This window comes from Dissoconium aciculare, assembly GCF_010015565.1.
Source record: "Dissoconium aciculare CBS 342.82 unplaced genomic scaffold K489scaffold_3, whole genome shotgun sequence".
NCBI lineage: Eukaryota > Fungi > Ascomycota > Dothideomycetes > Mycosphaerellales > Dissoconiaceae > Dissoconium > Dissoconium aciculare.
Window position 1 is genome coordinate 1,716,904 of NW_022984953.1, and position 14,822 is coordinate 1,731,725.

At 51.4% G+C, this 14,822-nt stretch overlaps 7 protein-coding genes across 7 annotated transcripts; 4 read left to right on the top strand and 3 right to left on the bottom strand.

The window, feature by feature from the left end:
- Window positions 1-2,276: 2,276 nt before the first annotated feature.
- K489DRAFT_377973 (Oxysterol-binding protein) lies at window positions 2,277-3,977 on the bottom strand. Its single transcript, XM_033604286.1, has 3 exons — window positions 3,821-3,977; window positions 3,222-3,742; window positions 2,277-3,157 (listed from the first exon to the last, which is right to left on the bottom strand). The coding sequence occupies exons 1-3, from the start codon at window positions 3,866-3,868 to the stop codon at window positions 2,536-2,538; spliced, it is 1,191 nt and encodes a 396-aa protein (XP_033462462.1). The 5' UTR covers window positions 3,869-3,977; the 3' UTR covers window positions 2,277-2,535.
- Window positions 3,978-5,727: 1,750 nt separating this feature from the next.
- K489DRAFT_387397 (carbohydrate esterase family 4 protein) lies at window positions 5,728-6,450 on the top strand (the record flags this gene model as incomplete). Its single annotated transcript, XM_033606319.1, has 1 exon — window positions 5,728-6,450. The coding sequence occupies one exon, from the start codon at window positions 5,728-5,730 to the stop codon at window positions 6,448-6,450; it is 723 nt and encodes a 240-aa protein (XP_033462463.1).
- A 472-nt stretch (window positions 6,451-6,922) lies between these two features.
- On the bottom strand, window positions 6,923-7,769 carry K489DRAFT_387398 (HAD-like protein; the record flags this gene model as incomplete). Its single annotated transcript, XM_033606320.1, has 2 exons — window positions 6,923-7,292; window positions 7,408-7,769. The coding sequence occupies 2 exons, from the start codon at window positions 7,767-7,769 to the stop codon at window positions 6,923-6,925; spliced, it is 732 nt and encodes a 243-aa protein (XP_033462464.1).
- Window positions 7,770-8,078: 309 nt separating this feature from the next.
- Window positions 8,079-8,457, top strand: K489DRAFT_377977 (uncharacterized protein). Its single transcript, XM_033604287.1, has one exon. It carries the CDS (start codon window positions 8,090-8,092, stop codon window positions 8,285-8,287), a length of 198 nt encoding a protein of 65 aa, XP_033462466.1. The 5' UTR covers window positions 8,079-8,089; the 3' UTR covers window positions 8,288-8,457.
- On the bottom strand, window positions 8,079-9,600 carry K489DRAFT_429694 (putative unfolded protein response protein Orm1). Its single transcript, XM_033608382.1, has 3 exons — window positions 8,954-9,600; window positions 8,530-8,888; window positions 8,079-8,470 (listed from the first exon to the last, which is right to left on the bottom strand). Exons 1-3 carry the CDS (start codon window positions 9,099-9,101, stop codon window positions 8,411-8,413), a joined length of 567 nt encoding a protein of 188 aa, XP_033462465.1. The 5' UTR covers window positions 9,102-9,600; the 3' UTR covers window positions 8,079-8,410.
- A 533-nt stretch (window positions 9,601-10,133) lies between these two features.
- On the top strand, window positions 10,134-11,537 carry K489DRAFT_429695 (uncharacterized protein; the record flags this gene model as incomplete). The annotated part of the gene is made up of 3 exons (XM_033608383.1): window positions 10,134-10,681; window positions 11,141-11,251; window positions 11,312-11,537. 3 exons carry the CDS (start codon window positions 10,134-10,136, stop codon window positions 11,355-11,357), a joined length of 705 nt encoding a protein of 234 aa, XP_033462467.1. The 3' UTR covers window positions 11,358-11,537.
- Window positions 11,538-11,783: 246 nt separating this feature from the next.
- Window positions 11,784-13,406, top strand: K489DRAFT_377980 (carbohydrate esterase family 16 protein). Its single transcript, XM_033604288.1, has 4 exons — window positions 11,784-12,539; window positions 12,601-12,892; window positions 12,962-12,981; window positions 13,040-13,406. The coding sequence occupies exons 1-4, from the start codon at window positions 11,823-11,825 to the stop codon at window positions 13,175-13,177; spliced, it is 1,167 nt and encodes a 388-aa protein (XP_033462468.1). The 5' UTR covers window positions 11,784-11,822; the 3' UTR covers window positions 13,178-13,406.
- Window positions 13,407-14,822: the final 1,416 nt, after the last annotated feature.

Sequence of the window (14,822 nt, forward strand, 5' to 3'; positions counted from 1 at the left end):
AAACAATGTGTACTCTGTATCCATTGGGCCCGAGTCATCATTGTCTTGGCCTGTCAAATACACTCATCACTACTAAGACAGCCAACATGATGACCTACTGTAGACATGCACGCTGCCGTCACTCGGCGACGAACGACCGTTCAAGGGCCTGATCACGGGCAGTGTCTGTTGCGCCCAGCTATTTTTCCTGTGCGCGCGGTACAGCCAGCAACTCGTAAGTGGCGCCTGCCCGACCACTGCCATCGTGAGATAAGTAATATACCTCGTCTGAGAGAGCATACCGTCGCGCGCGCCTCAATTGCGGAGAATGTAAGCCGCGGTCTCGTGAGATAGAGGGGAGTCGGAAGGCGACGCAGGCGGGCGTGGGCGGTTTGGAGAGGCGGGCTGCGTGTTCCTGAACGCCACAAGCGGTGATATGATTGGAGTACCTGATTTGATGGGCTTCAGTCACGATAGAGGAGCAAGGCGAAGTGTGCAAGCCACCTTGTCTCGTAGGACACTGCAGGCGATCCACCCTTCCGCTGTGGGCGAGACCTGCCTTGCATGGCTCAATGCATGATGAGCTCGGCGGAGGTGCTGCATGAGTGAATATTCAGGATGCGGGAGGTTTTGTTATCTTGTCGATCCCATCTCTCGACGCAGGGCGAAAAGGAAACAACGCCCCAGTGTACCGTCGACATAATCAGATGATTTGTGGGTGCCATACGTCCTGATGCATGGGTCGGCCGTCATCATACAGAATATCAGGCACATGCGAAATGCGTGTCTCTGTTCAGGAAGTTGAAAGCCTCCCACGGCACAACCACCTGCATACAGAATCATCACTGTACAGCTTGGGAGGGGGCAGGGGGGGCGAGGGAGATCTCATCAGCGGAACGAACGCCATGCCTGTCTCGCTGCCCATTATTAGCGGCCGGGTCATGAGAGCTTGGCCAGACGTCGGCTCCTCTGTGCGTCCAGACGTGTGCTCCTCCCGCTGCTCCTCCTCCTTTTCGTCCACCACCACTCCTTTTGAGCTAAGAATAATACACACCACGATGACGATGCAGAGAACACAGCATAAGGATAGTCCTGTATTTGTGCACCGTCGCACGACGCCTCTATTCGGCAATATTATGCCGTGCACAAGAGTGGTCCCTTCCGCCCGACAGTCATTATGATTCATGATCAGCCATGTTGGTGAATATTGCGCGGGTCAGATTCGATAGTAGGATTGCTAGATGTTGCTTGCATGCCGTGAACACTTATTATTTGCGTGCTCGTATTATGCTCAATGTGCTGTAGGGTACATGACCTTGGGCTTGGCAAACACGACACGTTCTCGAACAGTTGGTGGGTTTAAAGGAATCCATGCCAATTATCGCTACGCGTTTCTTCAGCTACCGCTCCCCTGGCTCATCCGCGGCCGGACAACGGTGGCTCGCTCCCGGTCAATTTTCTGACAAGGTTGCTCCCGTCGCCTCAACGGAAACTTTGGACGTGATCGTACCTAATCCACAGGTCCCCGTCACTCCTGTCGCAACACAGTGCACTCTTGACACGCCTGTGACACGTCGATCGTGATTAGTTCGATCATCGCCAAGAGACGTGGCTTAATCTTTGGGAGATCATTCAATTTTGTGGTAACAATGCTGCATGCGGTGGATGTTGCTTCGTCGAGTCAACTCGTGGTGGTAAGAAGCGTAGAATATCCCGAATAAGCAGGAACGTAGGTATACGACGATCCGCACCTCACATGCCTCGGCAGCCTGCAAGGTGCAAAAACTCCATACGGCGAGTGCTCGGCGATGCTGTGATCAGATCCGAAATGGGCAGCCGCATCTGCCGTCAATTATCTCTCGATATAACATGGTCTCCACACATCCTCGCTCATCGAAACCTCCAACTGCAACGTCGCGAGTGTTTCCGTTCACTTATTATTATCACTATTCCAGACAGGGAGAAGCAATGCCCTGACAACCTCCCTGTACCATAGAACAGCCCACCTCAACCGGTACCGCACTGTGCCGCGCCCTGTTCTGAAGAAAAAGGTCAGGCCCTGTGGCTTGAAATGGTGGCGGCCTCTCCGGCAGCGAGCGCGCTGACCGACGTTCTCCGGATGGGTGGCCAGCCCTGAGATTATCCGAGATCACCTCATGTTGTCCTCGCGTCCAGGCAATATGAAGGAGCATTTAAGTGGTTCAAGGCCCACGATCCCAGTCGGACCACTTTCAACTAAGCGACCCAAGGAAAATTAGACGACTTGCCCACGCGAGCGAGTCCCTTCTAGCGGACTTCTACAGAGCCTCGAATATTCCAAAAGTCCGAACTCTCAGGTGTCATTTTCGTTCACATGAATCTCGCGCGCGCTACAGCATCTGGCCATTTTTAAGTCGTAAATCCAATCGCATCGACCCGGAAAATGTGAAAATTCACGCACCCCACCGTCCAGCGTCCCCCAATTCTCTTTTTGAGCGCCCCCAACGCCCCTACCGCGCGCCCTCGCCTGCGGAGCGGCCCTTGCGGCCATCCCCGAGCTACTCAGCGTATCTCCCCCTATGCTTTATTGGTTGGACCGTGTGGCGTGAGATTTTCCCGCCAAGGTCTCTTTGCACTCGCGAATGCGCTGGCATCATATCGCCATACACCGCATGTCTTTTCAGGCGCCAAGTCCTTGCCAATCTGCCTCGAAAGCCTCTCAGCGACGGCATTCTCGCCTGGTTTGAAGAACAGTGCTTTCCACGACTTTTCGTCAGTTTCTGGCTGCTTGCGCATCTCACGTTGAGCGTTCTCCAGCGCGGACTTGTGGTCGGCCACGCCTTGCATATCGCCCTCATCGATCGCCTTGATAACACCGCCCCACGCGGATCGCGACTCCCACGGGTCCTGCTCGTTGGGAGCAAGCGTCCGGAAAGGTGCAGGTTTAGCTGATGTAACATCATATGTTGTTATCACGGTCCCGACATGATCTTGAATCTCAAACTTATCAGACCAACTACCGGCAGCATGGAATAGACGTTCTTTCCGGCTAGTATCGTCTGCACGATAGATCCCTGCCTCGACGTGATTCTTCGTGCCGCCCAATCCCAACAGTTTTGTGCCGCTGAACTCAATGTCTGCCACATATCCAGCAGATGAGATGATCGAGTACGATCCTTGCAGTTCAGGATAAGGCGATCTATGGTTCTGTCAGTTGTTGCCATGGAGCACCACCCGTTCATGCACATGTCAACGTCACATACCCTGTCAATATCCCCTTCACCTTAATGTTGGGCAACGGAATCAGGTAATCCTCATCGAACGCATCTATATGCAGGACGGCGTGGCCAATCTGCTGGATGTTGACAGAACCATTGAAGGTGATTTCTTGTCGTGTATAGCCTTCCGCGCGAATGCCGTTCTTCTCGTTCCACAAGTAGCAGGCGGTCACTGGGGGATGATGGCTCACTTGCTCCGCAACGAGTTTGGTTTCATCGTTTTCAGGCCCACAACTGCCGGTAAAGATCTCACCCAGAAACGCATTCAACGGCTTCTTGGTTCCTTCGCTGGGATCGCGCCCGGCATATTGTTGGGCCTTGAGACTGGCGAGGAACCAGGTCAGGACTGCGAGCATGCGCTTTGCTGCATCCTGCTCTTGCGCAGGCGCACAGAATAGATCTGGTTGCTCAATCCAATAGCGCGGAAATTCTGTCGTGGACTTGTCGGCGAGGACAAACGGTGGTGCCGTGATGTTGCTCAGATCGCCCTTGATGGTGGCCAGCGACTGCGGTGGGCGGCAAGAAGCGCATCAGTGGTGTTGTCTCACGCCGTGCGGCCACGTGTGGATGACTGGGAAACTCACTGCCAGGAAGTCTTTGAGACTGCTTCGCTGAGAACTTGTTTCTGCCATGGCGTTGGAGGTGTCACTTTTTTGGCGCAATTTGATTGATCGATGCACGTCCGAGCCAGCGATCTGCGATGTCGTGTCTCAGGTTGTGTCTTCTTCGGATGATTGACAGCCACTAGTAAGTAAATGCGACTCTGATCTTCCAAGCGTACCTAGGTTGGTCACGGTGATAATTGTTGTCGTTGTTGGTAGCGGAGCAACCTGATATGACATGTTCAGCATGGCGTCATACACACACTACATACGGGCACTTCACAGTGACGACGGGCTGCTGCGTACAAACATCTCTACACACATCTGCATGTCTACCAAGATCCAGAGGTTGGCACGCTCGGCGTCGCGGCAGAAGCAGATTAATAACAAGCGCTGCTTGATAGAACTAACTACATGCCTATGATCGGATCTCTGCGTACAGTCGTGTCTCGCTACCTACTTGATACAACACTTGTGAATGTGGCCTTGTTGTCATTCATCATGTACTCACCCAGGCTCGGAAAGTTGGCCTCGTGAATTATTTTTGACATGTGCGACATGGCTTACCACTCCCAATACGGTCATTGCGATTGTTTTGGTTGTGATATCAGTGAGTGGATGCCCGGGCGTGTATGCGTCTATCGAGGTACTGTACATCACACTATGCCTGCCCTGGTGGGTTCTTCTGTCGCAGTCATTCGGTGTTGAATATGGCGAGGTATGGAGGCTGCATTTGCCGAACCGCTATTTGCATTGTCACCTGCAGAGCTCGATCATGACGTCAACAAGCGGCCGAATATTCCTTTCCCGGAGTTTGGGTGGAACAAGAATGCTGTCTGCTGTTCATGGTCGATGCATGCAAGTGAGAATCAATCTGCTTGTCTTCCAAAGCCGAGTCCTCTCGGCGCATAGTCACCGACAGGAAGGACCATTCACGGTTCGTATTCCAAATGCACACACAGCAGGATGAACTGTCTGCCAGAAGATGTCATCATGGAACACTCAGGTGCAGGTGCTCGATGTGAACATCGATCGTCACTCGAACAGGGCTGAAAACCAAATTACGGTTCGCTCGCAAATAACCCCAATATCAACCCTAATGCGACATCCATGGAAGATCAGGATCAATGGATCAATGGATCGTTGGATGTTGTTGTCTGCCATGGGTGCAATCGATGATCCAATAGATGATCTCAATTAGGTATTTAACGCCAACGACAACTTCACGTTAGTATAATCGGGTCGCCGAAATGTTTGGACATGAACTGCGTGTGTGACGCCGCGGTTGAAAATATATTGAAATGACTTTTATGCAAACAGTCCTCCCAGATGTTAGGAGCGTTTACCACTAATGTGCCCAGGCGATCTTCACCACAGTCCCGACACGGAACCCTGCACCACTGCCTTCACAATAATCCATGCGACAAAGTACTGTCCTTCGCGATAGGAAGATCCATGGCTCCAATGCGAATTGCCACTCTTGTAGTAGCTGATGGATTTTAGCCGCGGAAGGACTGTTTAGACATTCCAAGTTATTACCAGCTAGGAGACGTTTTATGGCCCCTGAAGCACGGAAGTGGACCCGTGCTTTTCTGACGTGGACAGGAACAAAATGGTACATTACTATCCGCACAATCACTTGACAACGACCTTGCGCGACCCGTGAAGATATGCTCATCTCCGAGTGCTTTACTTGAGGTGAGGTATTTCGTGCACTCTTGGAATCAAAGCTGCTAGCTCATTTGATCGCTCATTCTCTCTCCGTCGCTCACGTTTGACGGTCGATTTGATATGGCTCGTGAGTGTCCGTCGATATGCCATTGATCAATCCCTTCATCCGCCTACCGTTACTCGGACGCTGGACTCGCCGGAGGGCCCGCAGAAATCGAATGGCCGCGCAATCCCTCATTCTGTTGGTCGTCTTATTGATTCTCATACCGGTCTATGTGATCTATAAACCGCCGCGACTCCTCATCTCGTATTTCCAACGTCGCTTTCCCGAGGTCCTATTCCATGTCAACACATCACAACGGATTGTGGGACTGACCATTGATGATGCGCCGACTCAATACACTTCGGCCATCCTCGATATCCTGAAAAGTCACAACGCTTCAGCGACGTTCTTCGTCATTGGTGATCACATTGCTGACCGGCCCGAGCTGCTGAGCGACATCATCCAGGCGGGAAGCGAACTCGGCAATCATGCAATGCACGATGAGCCAAGCGTGTCCCTGTCGAGTGCCACGCTCGCCAGCCAGATCGTGATCGTCGACAAGTTGATCGACAACGCGCATGAGATGGCGGGTATCGGACGGAAAGCACATTACTTCCGGCCCGGGTCCGGTATCTTCAGTCGTCGCATATTGGATGTTGTCTCATCGACAAAGTATCGGGCAATCCTTGGGAGTATCTACCCCCACGATCCATTCATCGAGTATTGGTGGCTGAACGCATGGCACATACTGAGCATGCTGCGGCCCGGGGCTGTGATCATCTGCCACGATCGGCGGTCATGGACGATTCCGATGCTGCAGTACGTCATTCCAGAGATGAAGAGGCGAGGCTACCAGGTCGTGTCTGTCTCCAAGCTTTTGGAGCTCACAAATGGCTGAATAGGCCAATTCTTTGGGCTGCATGCCATTCGACCTAGATTCAGCCGTCAGATCTACGATTCTACCCTGCCCTGATCTGGCTGCCCTATTTGAGTCGATCCGCCTCATCGGTGTCTTGCCTGCACTTTCTACATTGGATCGGTCCCGGGAATCAGGGTGGACCTTTGGGTTAATGATGTCTTTCAAAGGCCAGAAGTTCAAAATTGCAAGCACTGCGGTGGCGACAGTATTTTAATATGCAGGCATTGTTTCATGAGCAGGAGTACAATGCTCCCGTGACCTTGCTCAGACTGCATGCAGCCGTCAACAACGACGCCAAACTGTCATCACAAGACCCGGATGTCGCTGGGGGACTTCAACTAGCGATACACGCATGAACGACAAGATCGTATGTTTGCCGAAGTCTAATATGTACTGGCTTCTAGCATCACAATATCTCTATCGCGCCGCGACGGGCATACATGACGGGACTTTATCTCTTTGCCGTCAGCCCATTCTCTAATAAGCTTATCATGTCATCAAGTCTGTCGACCACAACATCCGTGCGATGATCATCTACGAGATGTCCATTGGCCTCGCTCCGCAGCAGCACCGTGACAGCACCCGCGTCACGGCCTGCCGCCATGTCATCGACGCTATCACCGACCATAATCAGGGGCAATGGTCTTTGCTCTGGTGCTGTCTCGGGCACGTCTGCGCTCGAGATGATGCCCCACGAGTGCGCGATATGCAAAAGCCCAGCGGGTGAGGGTTTCGGAGGTCGGAATTCTCGCGTGATGACGGGCGAGAATTGCTTGATGGGGCTAGGAATGTGTGTTGTCAAGAGGTGGTTAACGGGAGCACTATGGTTTAGTACAATTTAGCATTTGTTGATATTCCGGGAGGCATGTGGTTATATGAACACCACGACGAATGTGATGGTCGTCGATTAGAAATTAGAAGCTAGAAAATACGTACTCGAAGTTCCTGGTACAGATCGCCTTGAGGATAGCCTTACTATCCAAGAACGACATGAGTTCATCCAGTCCTGGCTGTGGCTTCTGTAGGGACATGGCCTCTCGTTCGATCGCTCGTATCTTGTCCATGCCTTCAGTCTGCTGAGGTTCCGGGAGGGAGTAAACATGATCTAGAATATCGGTGCCCTTGTCGATGCCCAGTGCGGACCGCATTTGGCCAAACATGTAATTCTGAGGCTCGCACAAAGTTCCGTCCATGTCGAAAATAACGCCTCGCAACACATCGCCGCCGTTGCCCTGCGTCTCATGGGATGCACTGGCACGAGCAAGTGGCGCGAAGCGCCTGGCATGGTTGGTAGTCATGGCGTATAATCGATTGATAGTATTGGTGTAAGGTTTCACGCGCGCGGGACCAAGCTGGGCATGTCCACGCAGAGTCGTTTGTGCAGCAAAAGCGACACGAGTGTTCGAAAAGACGTTGATAGCTCGTCGAGCAGCAGTAGCTGACATTAGACAGATGATCGACACTTTTGTTTGGTGAAATCGCCAAAGTCCAATCACGAATGAGAATCCCAATGACGTCCTGACATTGACCTCACTTCCGCCGGGTCTCTTTGCGGCATAGTGGCCGATCAACCATAATTCACATGAATGTTAGTTAGGGTTGTGATTGGGCTTCACAAATGGATCTAGAGACAAGTTATCCACGCCCACGACGACTTGGAAGTGCTGGGTTGGCATTGTACGGCAGATGGTGTGATGATCAAGACTTGACATATTCGAATATGTCCAGCGTATGTGACGACCACAAGACAGGACATCTCAGGGAGGAGCAACGCGCACCTGTCCGTGATGAAAGAGGAACCCCTGACCTTCGTTGAACGCGAAACTTTTCAAGACTCTGATTACTTTTACATAGTGTGAAACTCATCGCCGGGTCGTCAGCTAGCTTGTCGCTTCTGTCTCAACGCCATTAAAACAAGAATAAGTAATAAACACAGCCGTTAGCTACCCTCCAGGTGCTGCGGTTCAGGATTGAAAATAGCCAAACGAGTGCGGTGAAACTAAGAACGCATCGTCAGTGTGGGAGTCGTCCATTTGATTTACCAGAGACTGTGCTTACTGCTGGTAGCTTCGGTACCACAACCGCTAGTGTTGCGAGAAAGTTGACCATGAAATATGCCAGGTCGTAATGGGTATAATGTGTGCTGATGAGGAACAAGCATATAGGTACGGCGAGGAGGAACTTCTTCGCCGGGGTATATTGATCCTCGTTGTCAATCTGCTCCCACATGTTGAGGTTGTCGTACGCGCCGGCGTTAAACTCGAAAGGAATGCCGCGGACCCAATGGAACATGAGGTAACTTCCAAACATGTAGGTCGTGTTCGTCAAGGTCCAGGATGTCTCCTGTGTGATCGAAGGTACGATATCATAGACAATCTTCAGCAAGAGAATAATGATTATGTGGATCATCCAGGCTCCTGCATTGGCAATGTCAGCTATCAGATGGCTCCAATCATATTGCCTGTCCAGCATGTCGACTGACCTTTGGCATTCACCCATTGTGAATTCAAGTTGGGCAGTGCTGCCTGATCACTTTGTTGCTCCAAACTCTCAGGCGGCTCCTGATACATCAGACTGCTACTCCTCCGCCTCCTGGGATTGTCCTTCTCCTTGAGTGTTTGGGAACTCATCTTCTTCTCGGCTGACTGCACACAGGCCGGGGCCGGCGGAGGATTGACCTTCTCCGCGAAGGTGATGCTAGATCGCTGCAATGTGGCGGTGGAAGACAGTTTGGCGGTGTCGATGGGTTGCTTTGATGGATGTGAGGATAAGAATATGGAGGGCGCCAGCTTTTCGAGACCGCTGCGAGGAAGATGAGAGGTGATTGCCGTCACAAATTTGTTCTTCGGTCCAGTTTCTCGCTCCTGTAAGACAGTTGTGTGATTCTCAGAGAATGTTATTAGGCGGAGGTCTCGAAAGGTCTATTGTTCCGGGCGTGGCCTGCAGGTGATCTCCGTAACGCGGGCCGAATTTCGTAGTAATGCACGTGACAGTGAGGATGGCCAGACGATCGCCAGGTGTTATGACACGGTATATATAGAGAGTCTTACTCTGATTGCCGATTGGTTTTGAAGAGGTGAAGAATGCTTGTCACTGCAACCTCAAAGATGACCTACTTTGATTATCAGGCACTACATCTTGGAAACTGGCCATTTCCAAGCTCGGACACTGGGCAGAGAGATACAGGGTCCTGCATGCATGCATCGACGTGGGATTCCCTCGTTCGGGAAGTTAATTGTCGCTAGACGCGTGCACTCTGGGGCCCCTTCTTGCATTTCTATGTTAATGCATAATGCGGACCGTCTAGAAGTATTTGGCACATAGAGATATTCGTAGGATTGACGCAGGTCACGTCGCGCATCGGGCGGCCCAGTGCTTTCGCGATCAATCCTTTTTCGCACAAGGGACGAATTCTTCGACCCTTCCAAGGTTGCTTCGTAATGTTGGCTGGCACCAGTAGGGACCTAGGTAGTGCTGCCAAGCCGTCCAACGGCAAGTGTCCAAGCCGACAGAACGTGTGCACTGGCCAAACGCGCGTTCGCCGTCATAACAACAACAACAACAACAACCTTAGAACGCTTTGAACTTTCTGAGGACGGTGATGCGAATATTGCAGGAGACCTGTCATACGTAGCGCAGTCGCAGTGCAGCAAAGTTCTACGATGTCGGACTCGGGTTCAGAGGCTGACTCTCGAGCTGATACTGTCGGAAGGAAGCGCAAGAGAGTTACTGGCGTCGACTACTCGAATGTCACGACATCGATACAGATCTCCGATACCGAAGACACAGATACCTCACGCCCTTCATCACGTAGGAATAGCGAAAATCATGTTGTGTATGGCTACAAAGATTCTCCGACCAATGCCCCTCTCGAAGGTCGACCTCCCAGCCCGGGACTGAGTATTGAAGGTGGCGAAGTGGCAGCATCGACGCCACGTTCAAAGGAAAGCGGCGAACTGTCCAGTGATGATGAAGATAGTCCATCAGATCTCTGCTCACCTGGCGAATCTAGCGGAGAAGAAACGTCGTCGCATGTTGGTGACGACTCTGATGATGATAGCAGAGATGGTGGTTCCGATCGTTCGCCCAGTTCAACCGGCATGTCCATCTCCTCGGGTGATGACTATGAGCCTCTTGGAACTGCTGACAATCACAGCGACCGTACCGATCTTCGCCTCCAAGATGTCACTGAGTCCGAACAGAGCTTGCAGTATCGTTATTTTCATCTCACCAACCCCGACGTGCTTGTCTACTGCCTTTGCTGTGGGCTGCGTGGTCATATCAGTGCGTCGTGCCCTGAGCGTATTTGCACACACTGTGATGTGGTCGACCAGCACGCATCGAGTGCCTGCGTTCAGATCCGCAAGTGTACACGCTGTCGCGAGATAGGTCATGATTCGTCTGTTTGCGCCAATCGTACGTATCGTGGTCCTATCTCTTGCGACATTTGTTGTCGGGACGGTCATGTTGAAGAGGAGTGTGCAAGACTATGGTGCCGTCAAATAATACCCGACTATTCGACTGCACATAAGATTGACGAAGATCTCATGCACAAAGTATGCTATCGTTGCGGAGAGAGTGGTCCTGACGCGCACTGGGGCGATGATTGTCCTATGTATCACCGTGATACTTACACGAGCGCGCAACTGAATCTTAACGATACGTGGAGTGCGAGACATGCGAACCACTTCATCGTCGCCAAGAGCGATCTACAGTCCAAAGATGGAGTTGAGACTGGAGATCAGGGAATCGAGGACACAGTTGATGATGGGTATGGCTGGTAAGTCGGTTCGGGCAGAATTCTATGATTGATCGCAGAACTGATTGCAATTTCATGTAGGCAGATGAAGCTGTTGGATTCGCTACTGGATGACGAACGAGGTTGACGGAGCATGCGGGCGCTGTAGCAACAATGTAATACTGTACAATAATGTAGGTTTATGATTGTAATCACTGTCCGACCAAGCCATTCTTCGAGGTCAGATGTGGCCAACGTCACCCATCGATGAGAGTCTCGCATGCAAATATTTTTAAGCAATATTACTCTCCATAGGTATATGAGCAGGATGTTATTCACTGATCTTGTATTCACTGTAATGTCTTTGATCTCCGATAGAAAAGTGAGCGACACGAGAACGGACATCTCGGTGATACCTCTTCCATCGTCCGGTGACTTGCGCTAGTCCTTTTTGAGATGATGCATATTCATCCCCAGCTCTCGGGAAGTACCCGTCGGCAGCCCTCCCCTGCCGAACCCCCATTGATCAATTTGACTTCCACCCTTGGAAGGTTATCTTCATGACTTTGGTCTTATTATCGCTACGACATTAACGACGAATTGAGTGGCAATCATGGAAGAAACCGCCAAGCTGAATGCACTCGAGGAGGGTAGTAGCAGTGCCCAAGGCAAGGTGTTTGAACGACAAGCTCAGCCTTCTCTCTACGAGCAGGCGCTCCGAGCTCCGCGTAGGGTAAAACTTCTCGCAGCCATTGTCGCAGCATTGGTCCTCTATTCTCTAGCAGGTGGTACATTCTTCCGCTCGCCTATCAAGCACACAAAGTACACTCTCGTTCAGACGAGAGTTCTGGGCTACGGAGGTAGATGGCCTGGCTTCAAAAAACTCAAGCACCTGGTCATCTTCGGTGACAGTTACTCTGAGACTGCCTTCAATCCTGATGGACCACTCCCAACGGCTGAGGACCCCTTGGGAAACCCTCCAGACCATGCAGCCTGGACCTCAGCAAATGGTCCTAACTGGGCTATCTTTTTGCCCACCTTCTACAACCAGTCTCTTCTAAGGACAATCAACCTTGCTGCTGGAGGCGCTACCATGGACCAGGACCTCATCCCGCAACACAGTCCTACGGTTAGGTCTATGAAGAACCAAGTGAGCGACGTATTTGCTCCTAAGTTTGGTGGCTGGACCCCTCCGGCGAACTTCTCATGGGCACCTGAAGACAGCCTTTTCATCTTCTGGCAAGGCATCAATGACGTTCACAACACGTTTTCGTGGTCAAACAAAAGTGACGTCCAATACAAGGTCCTGCAACTCTACGCACAGCTGGTGGTAAGCTCTTAAAATTACAAGCCCGACGTCGACCTGGAGATAGGTACTGACAGCGTTGCAGGACAAGGTGTATGAGAACGGAGCGCGCAACTTTCTCTTCCTCACAATTCCTCCAACGGATCTATCGCCGCTCACCATGCATGAGGGGCCTGTCGTACAAGCGGCTGAGCGTGCAGATATCAATGTGTGGAACGACAATGTCCTCGACATGGCGAAACAGCTTTATGCGAGATACAATGATGTCTCTACATTCGTCTTTGACACGCACGCACTCTTCAGCGAGATCATCGCCAATCCTTGTTCTCATGCCGAAACCTGTGCTTATCAAAACACCGATGAGTGGTGTCCGGGCTGTAAGTCAATGGAGACCCGTGCATGATCCCGAATATTGTATGAAAAGATGTACTGACTGTTTGCTACAGACAAGACGACATTGAAATCTGTGAGCGTTCATTGGAAGCATCTTGATAAAGTCATTCCGCTGACAAGGTTTCTTTTAGTGGTATACTAAAATCGACGAATGCGACTATGCGATCGACGAATACTTCTGGAAAGATGCCCTCCACCCGACCTTCCGTGTGCACAACGCCACGGCCAAGAGCATTGCCCACTTCCTGGAAAGTATTCCGGCTCGTTAAGGCACGAACTTTCATTTGCTTCCATGCATGTCTCCAATACGGCCCCGGAAGCAGCAGAGCGGCGAACGTGGAAGGTGGGATACTGGACAGGCCGCGTCGGCTGGCCTAGCATGGGTTTTCCAAACTCTCAGCATACAAATTCCTGCCGGAACCCACTGCTCTGGGAAACGACATGTACACAATATTAAGTGGTTTATCTGTTTAATCAAAAATTACCTTGATTGTTGGAATTCAAGCCAGTCATCTGTGAATCGTTTGGATAACGCCCTTGGCAGTGCGGCCAACATCTATGGTGCATCGACTTCTTGCCTATGATGCCAAGTGGAGACGGTCCAAAATTAAATTTGCACAAATTGAACGACAGGCGCTTCGATCGATCGTCGCTCTTCACCTGTACCGCTACGAGACCTGACATCTATTGGGTATGCGCAGCGTATCCTGAGCTGCATTTTCATGCAGCGAGACAAGACGAGGCAAGTACTGGATGCAGCACAGCCGGTGAAGTTGGTAAGTAGACAATACCGCAGCCAATGTTCAACCCATCAAGACGGGAGCTATACTCCCATATAAGTGGCGGTCTCAATAATTTGGGAATCCGCCCTTTTTGAACAGGTGCTGTGGGTCTCCGTTGTGCCGCATTTTGACTTTGCCTCTGTCGTGGGACCTTTTGCTACCCAAACCGGGCAGTAGAAAAGTAGATCTACTCTCTCCAACAGACCAAATCCAAGGCTTTTGACGTGCGGCCTAGTTTCCAACAAAGCCACGCGCGATAAGGTGTGTTTGACAGAAGCTTGGACGAACTATAAGTTTGTTGGTCTCCAGTTCGGTGGTCGACAAGGTCAGCCGTTTTGCAGAATTCCGTCTGCGCCGCAAAGCTGCAACTTCCAAGTAAGCTGTGCCTCATTATGGAGGCTTGAAGTACTCAGTAGGTGTAACGAGATTGCGAGTCAGGTGCCATGTTGAACCGTCTGAACGATGAGCAAGGCTGTGTTGCGGTTGAGCTTGTTTGGAACCACGCTTTAGCCGAGCTCGCTTCTCACGCGATATTCAAATGTGTCAGGCCGAGGAATTGAGAGATATTGAGGTGAAGCACGCTACGGGCTTGAGTAAATATGGGTCATGATTAGTCGGCCTTGACATTGTCGAGCCATGTATCGCGAAGATAGAATTTCGTCTACAATGGTGTCATGGAGACACGCGACAGACCATGCCGACACATGGAATTTCTCAGCGTCTACCACCATATTGGTAGGTGCTCCTCTGCTCCACCCGGACGTACCAATTTGCGACAATTCGCCAGGAAGATGCCTGAAATGGTGCACAATTTCCCGAAAAGGTCACGAACATGTTGGCCGGAAGAGTCGTGGCAGCTCGGTTATGGTCGTGGGCCGCGAAAGAATATCCCTGCAGGGATGGGATGGACGGAGCTACAGCTGCGAGGAAGATGCGCCACGGGCGGTTACAGCGGGAGGGTTGCTGCTCCAACTTTTCCTGGAAGCGCCCGGCTGAAATGATGAACTCGTACGCCCCGGCAGCATTTTCACCGCATTACAGAGCATTACAGCCAATCTACACAATACTCGCCCTCGGTGCCGTGCTCGTACATGGCAGTGGTAACACATCGTGAGCTAATATGATGGCTGTG

Bases quoted from the DNA above. Each gene is read 5' to 3' on its own strand.
- K489DRAFT_377973 (XM_033604286.1), bottom strand. From the start codon at position 3,868: ATGGCAGAAACAAGTTCTCAGCGAAGCAGTCTCAAAGACTTCCTGGCA. The intron at 3,743-3,820 runs GTGAGTTTCCCA...CGCCCACCGCAG, and splicing joins GTCTCAAAGACTTCCTGGCA to TCGCTGGCCACCATCAAGGG. The intron at 3,158-3,221 runs GTATGTGACGTT...ACAGAACCATAG, and splicing joins GTGAAGGGGATATTGACAGG to ATCGCCTTATCCTGAACTGC.
- K489DRAFT_377977 (XM_033604287.1), top strand. From the start codon at position 8,090: ATGGATCTAGAGACAAGTTATCCACGCCCACGACGACTTGGAAGTGCT.
- K489DRAFT_429694 (XM_033608382.1), bottom strand. From the start codon at position 9,101: ATGAGTTCCCAAACACTCAAGGAGAAGGACAATCCCAGGAGGCGGAGG. The intron at 8,889-8,953 runs GTCAGTCGACAT...TTGCCAATGCAG, and splicing joins ACAATGGGTGAATGCCAAAG to GAGCCTGGATGATCCACATA. The intron at 8,471-8,529 runs GTAAGCACAGTC...ATGCGTTCTTAG, and splicing joins TGGTACCGAAGCTACCAGCA to TTTCACCGCACTCGTTTGGC.
- K489DRAFT_377980 (XM_033604288.1), top strand. From the start codon at position 11,823: ATGGAAGAAACCGCCAAGCTGAATGCACTCGAGGAGGGTAGTAGCAGT. The intron at 12,540-12,600 runs GTAAGCTCTTAA...ACAGCGTTGCAG, and splicing joins AACTCTACGCACAGCTGGTG to GACAAGGTGTATGAGAACGG. The intron at 12,982-13,039 runs GTGAGCGTTCAT...GGTTTCTTTTAG, and splicing joins ACAAGACGACATTGAAATCT to TGGTATACTAAAATCGACGA.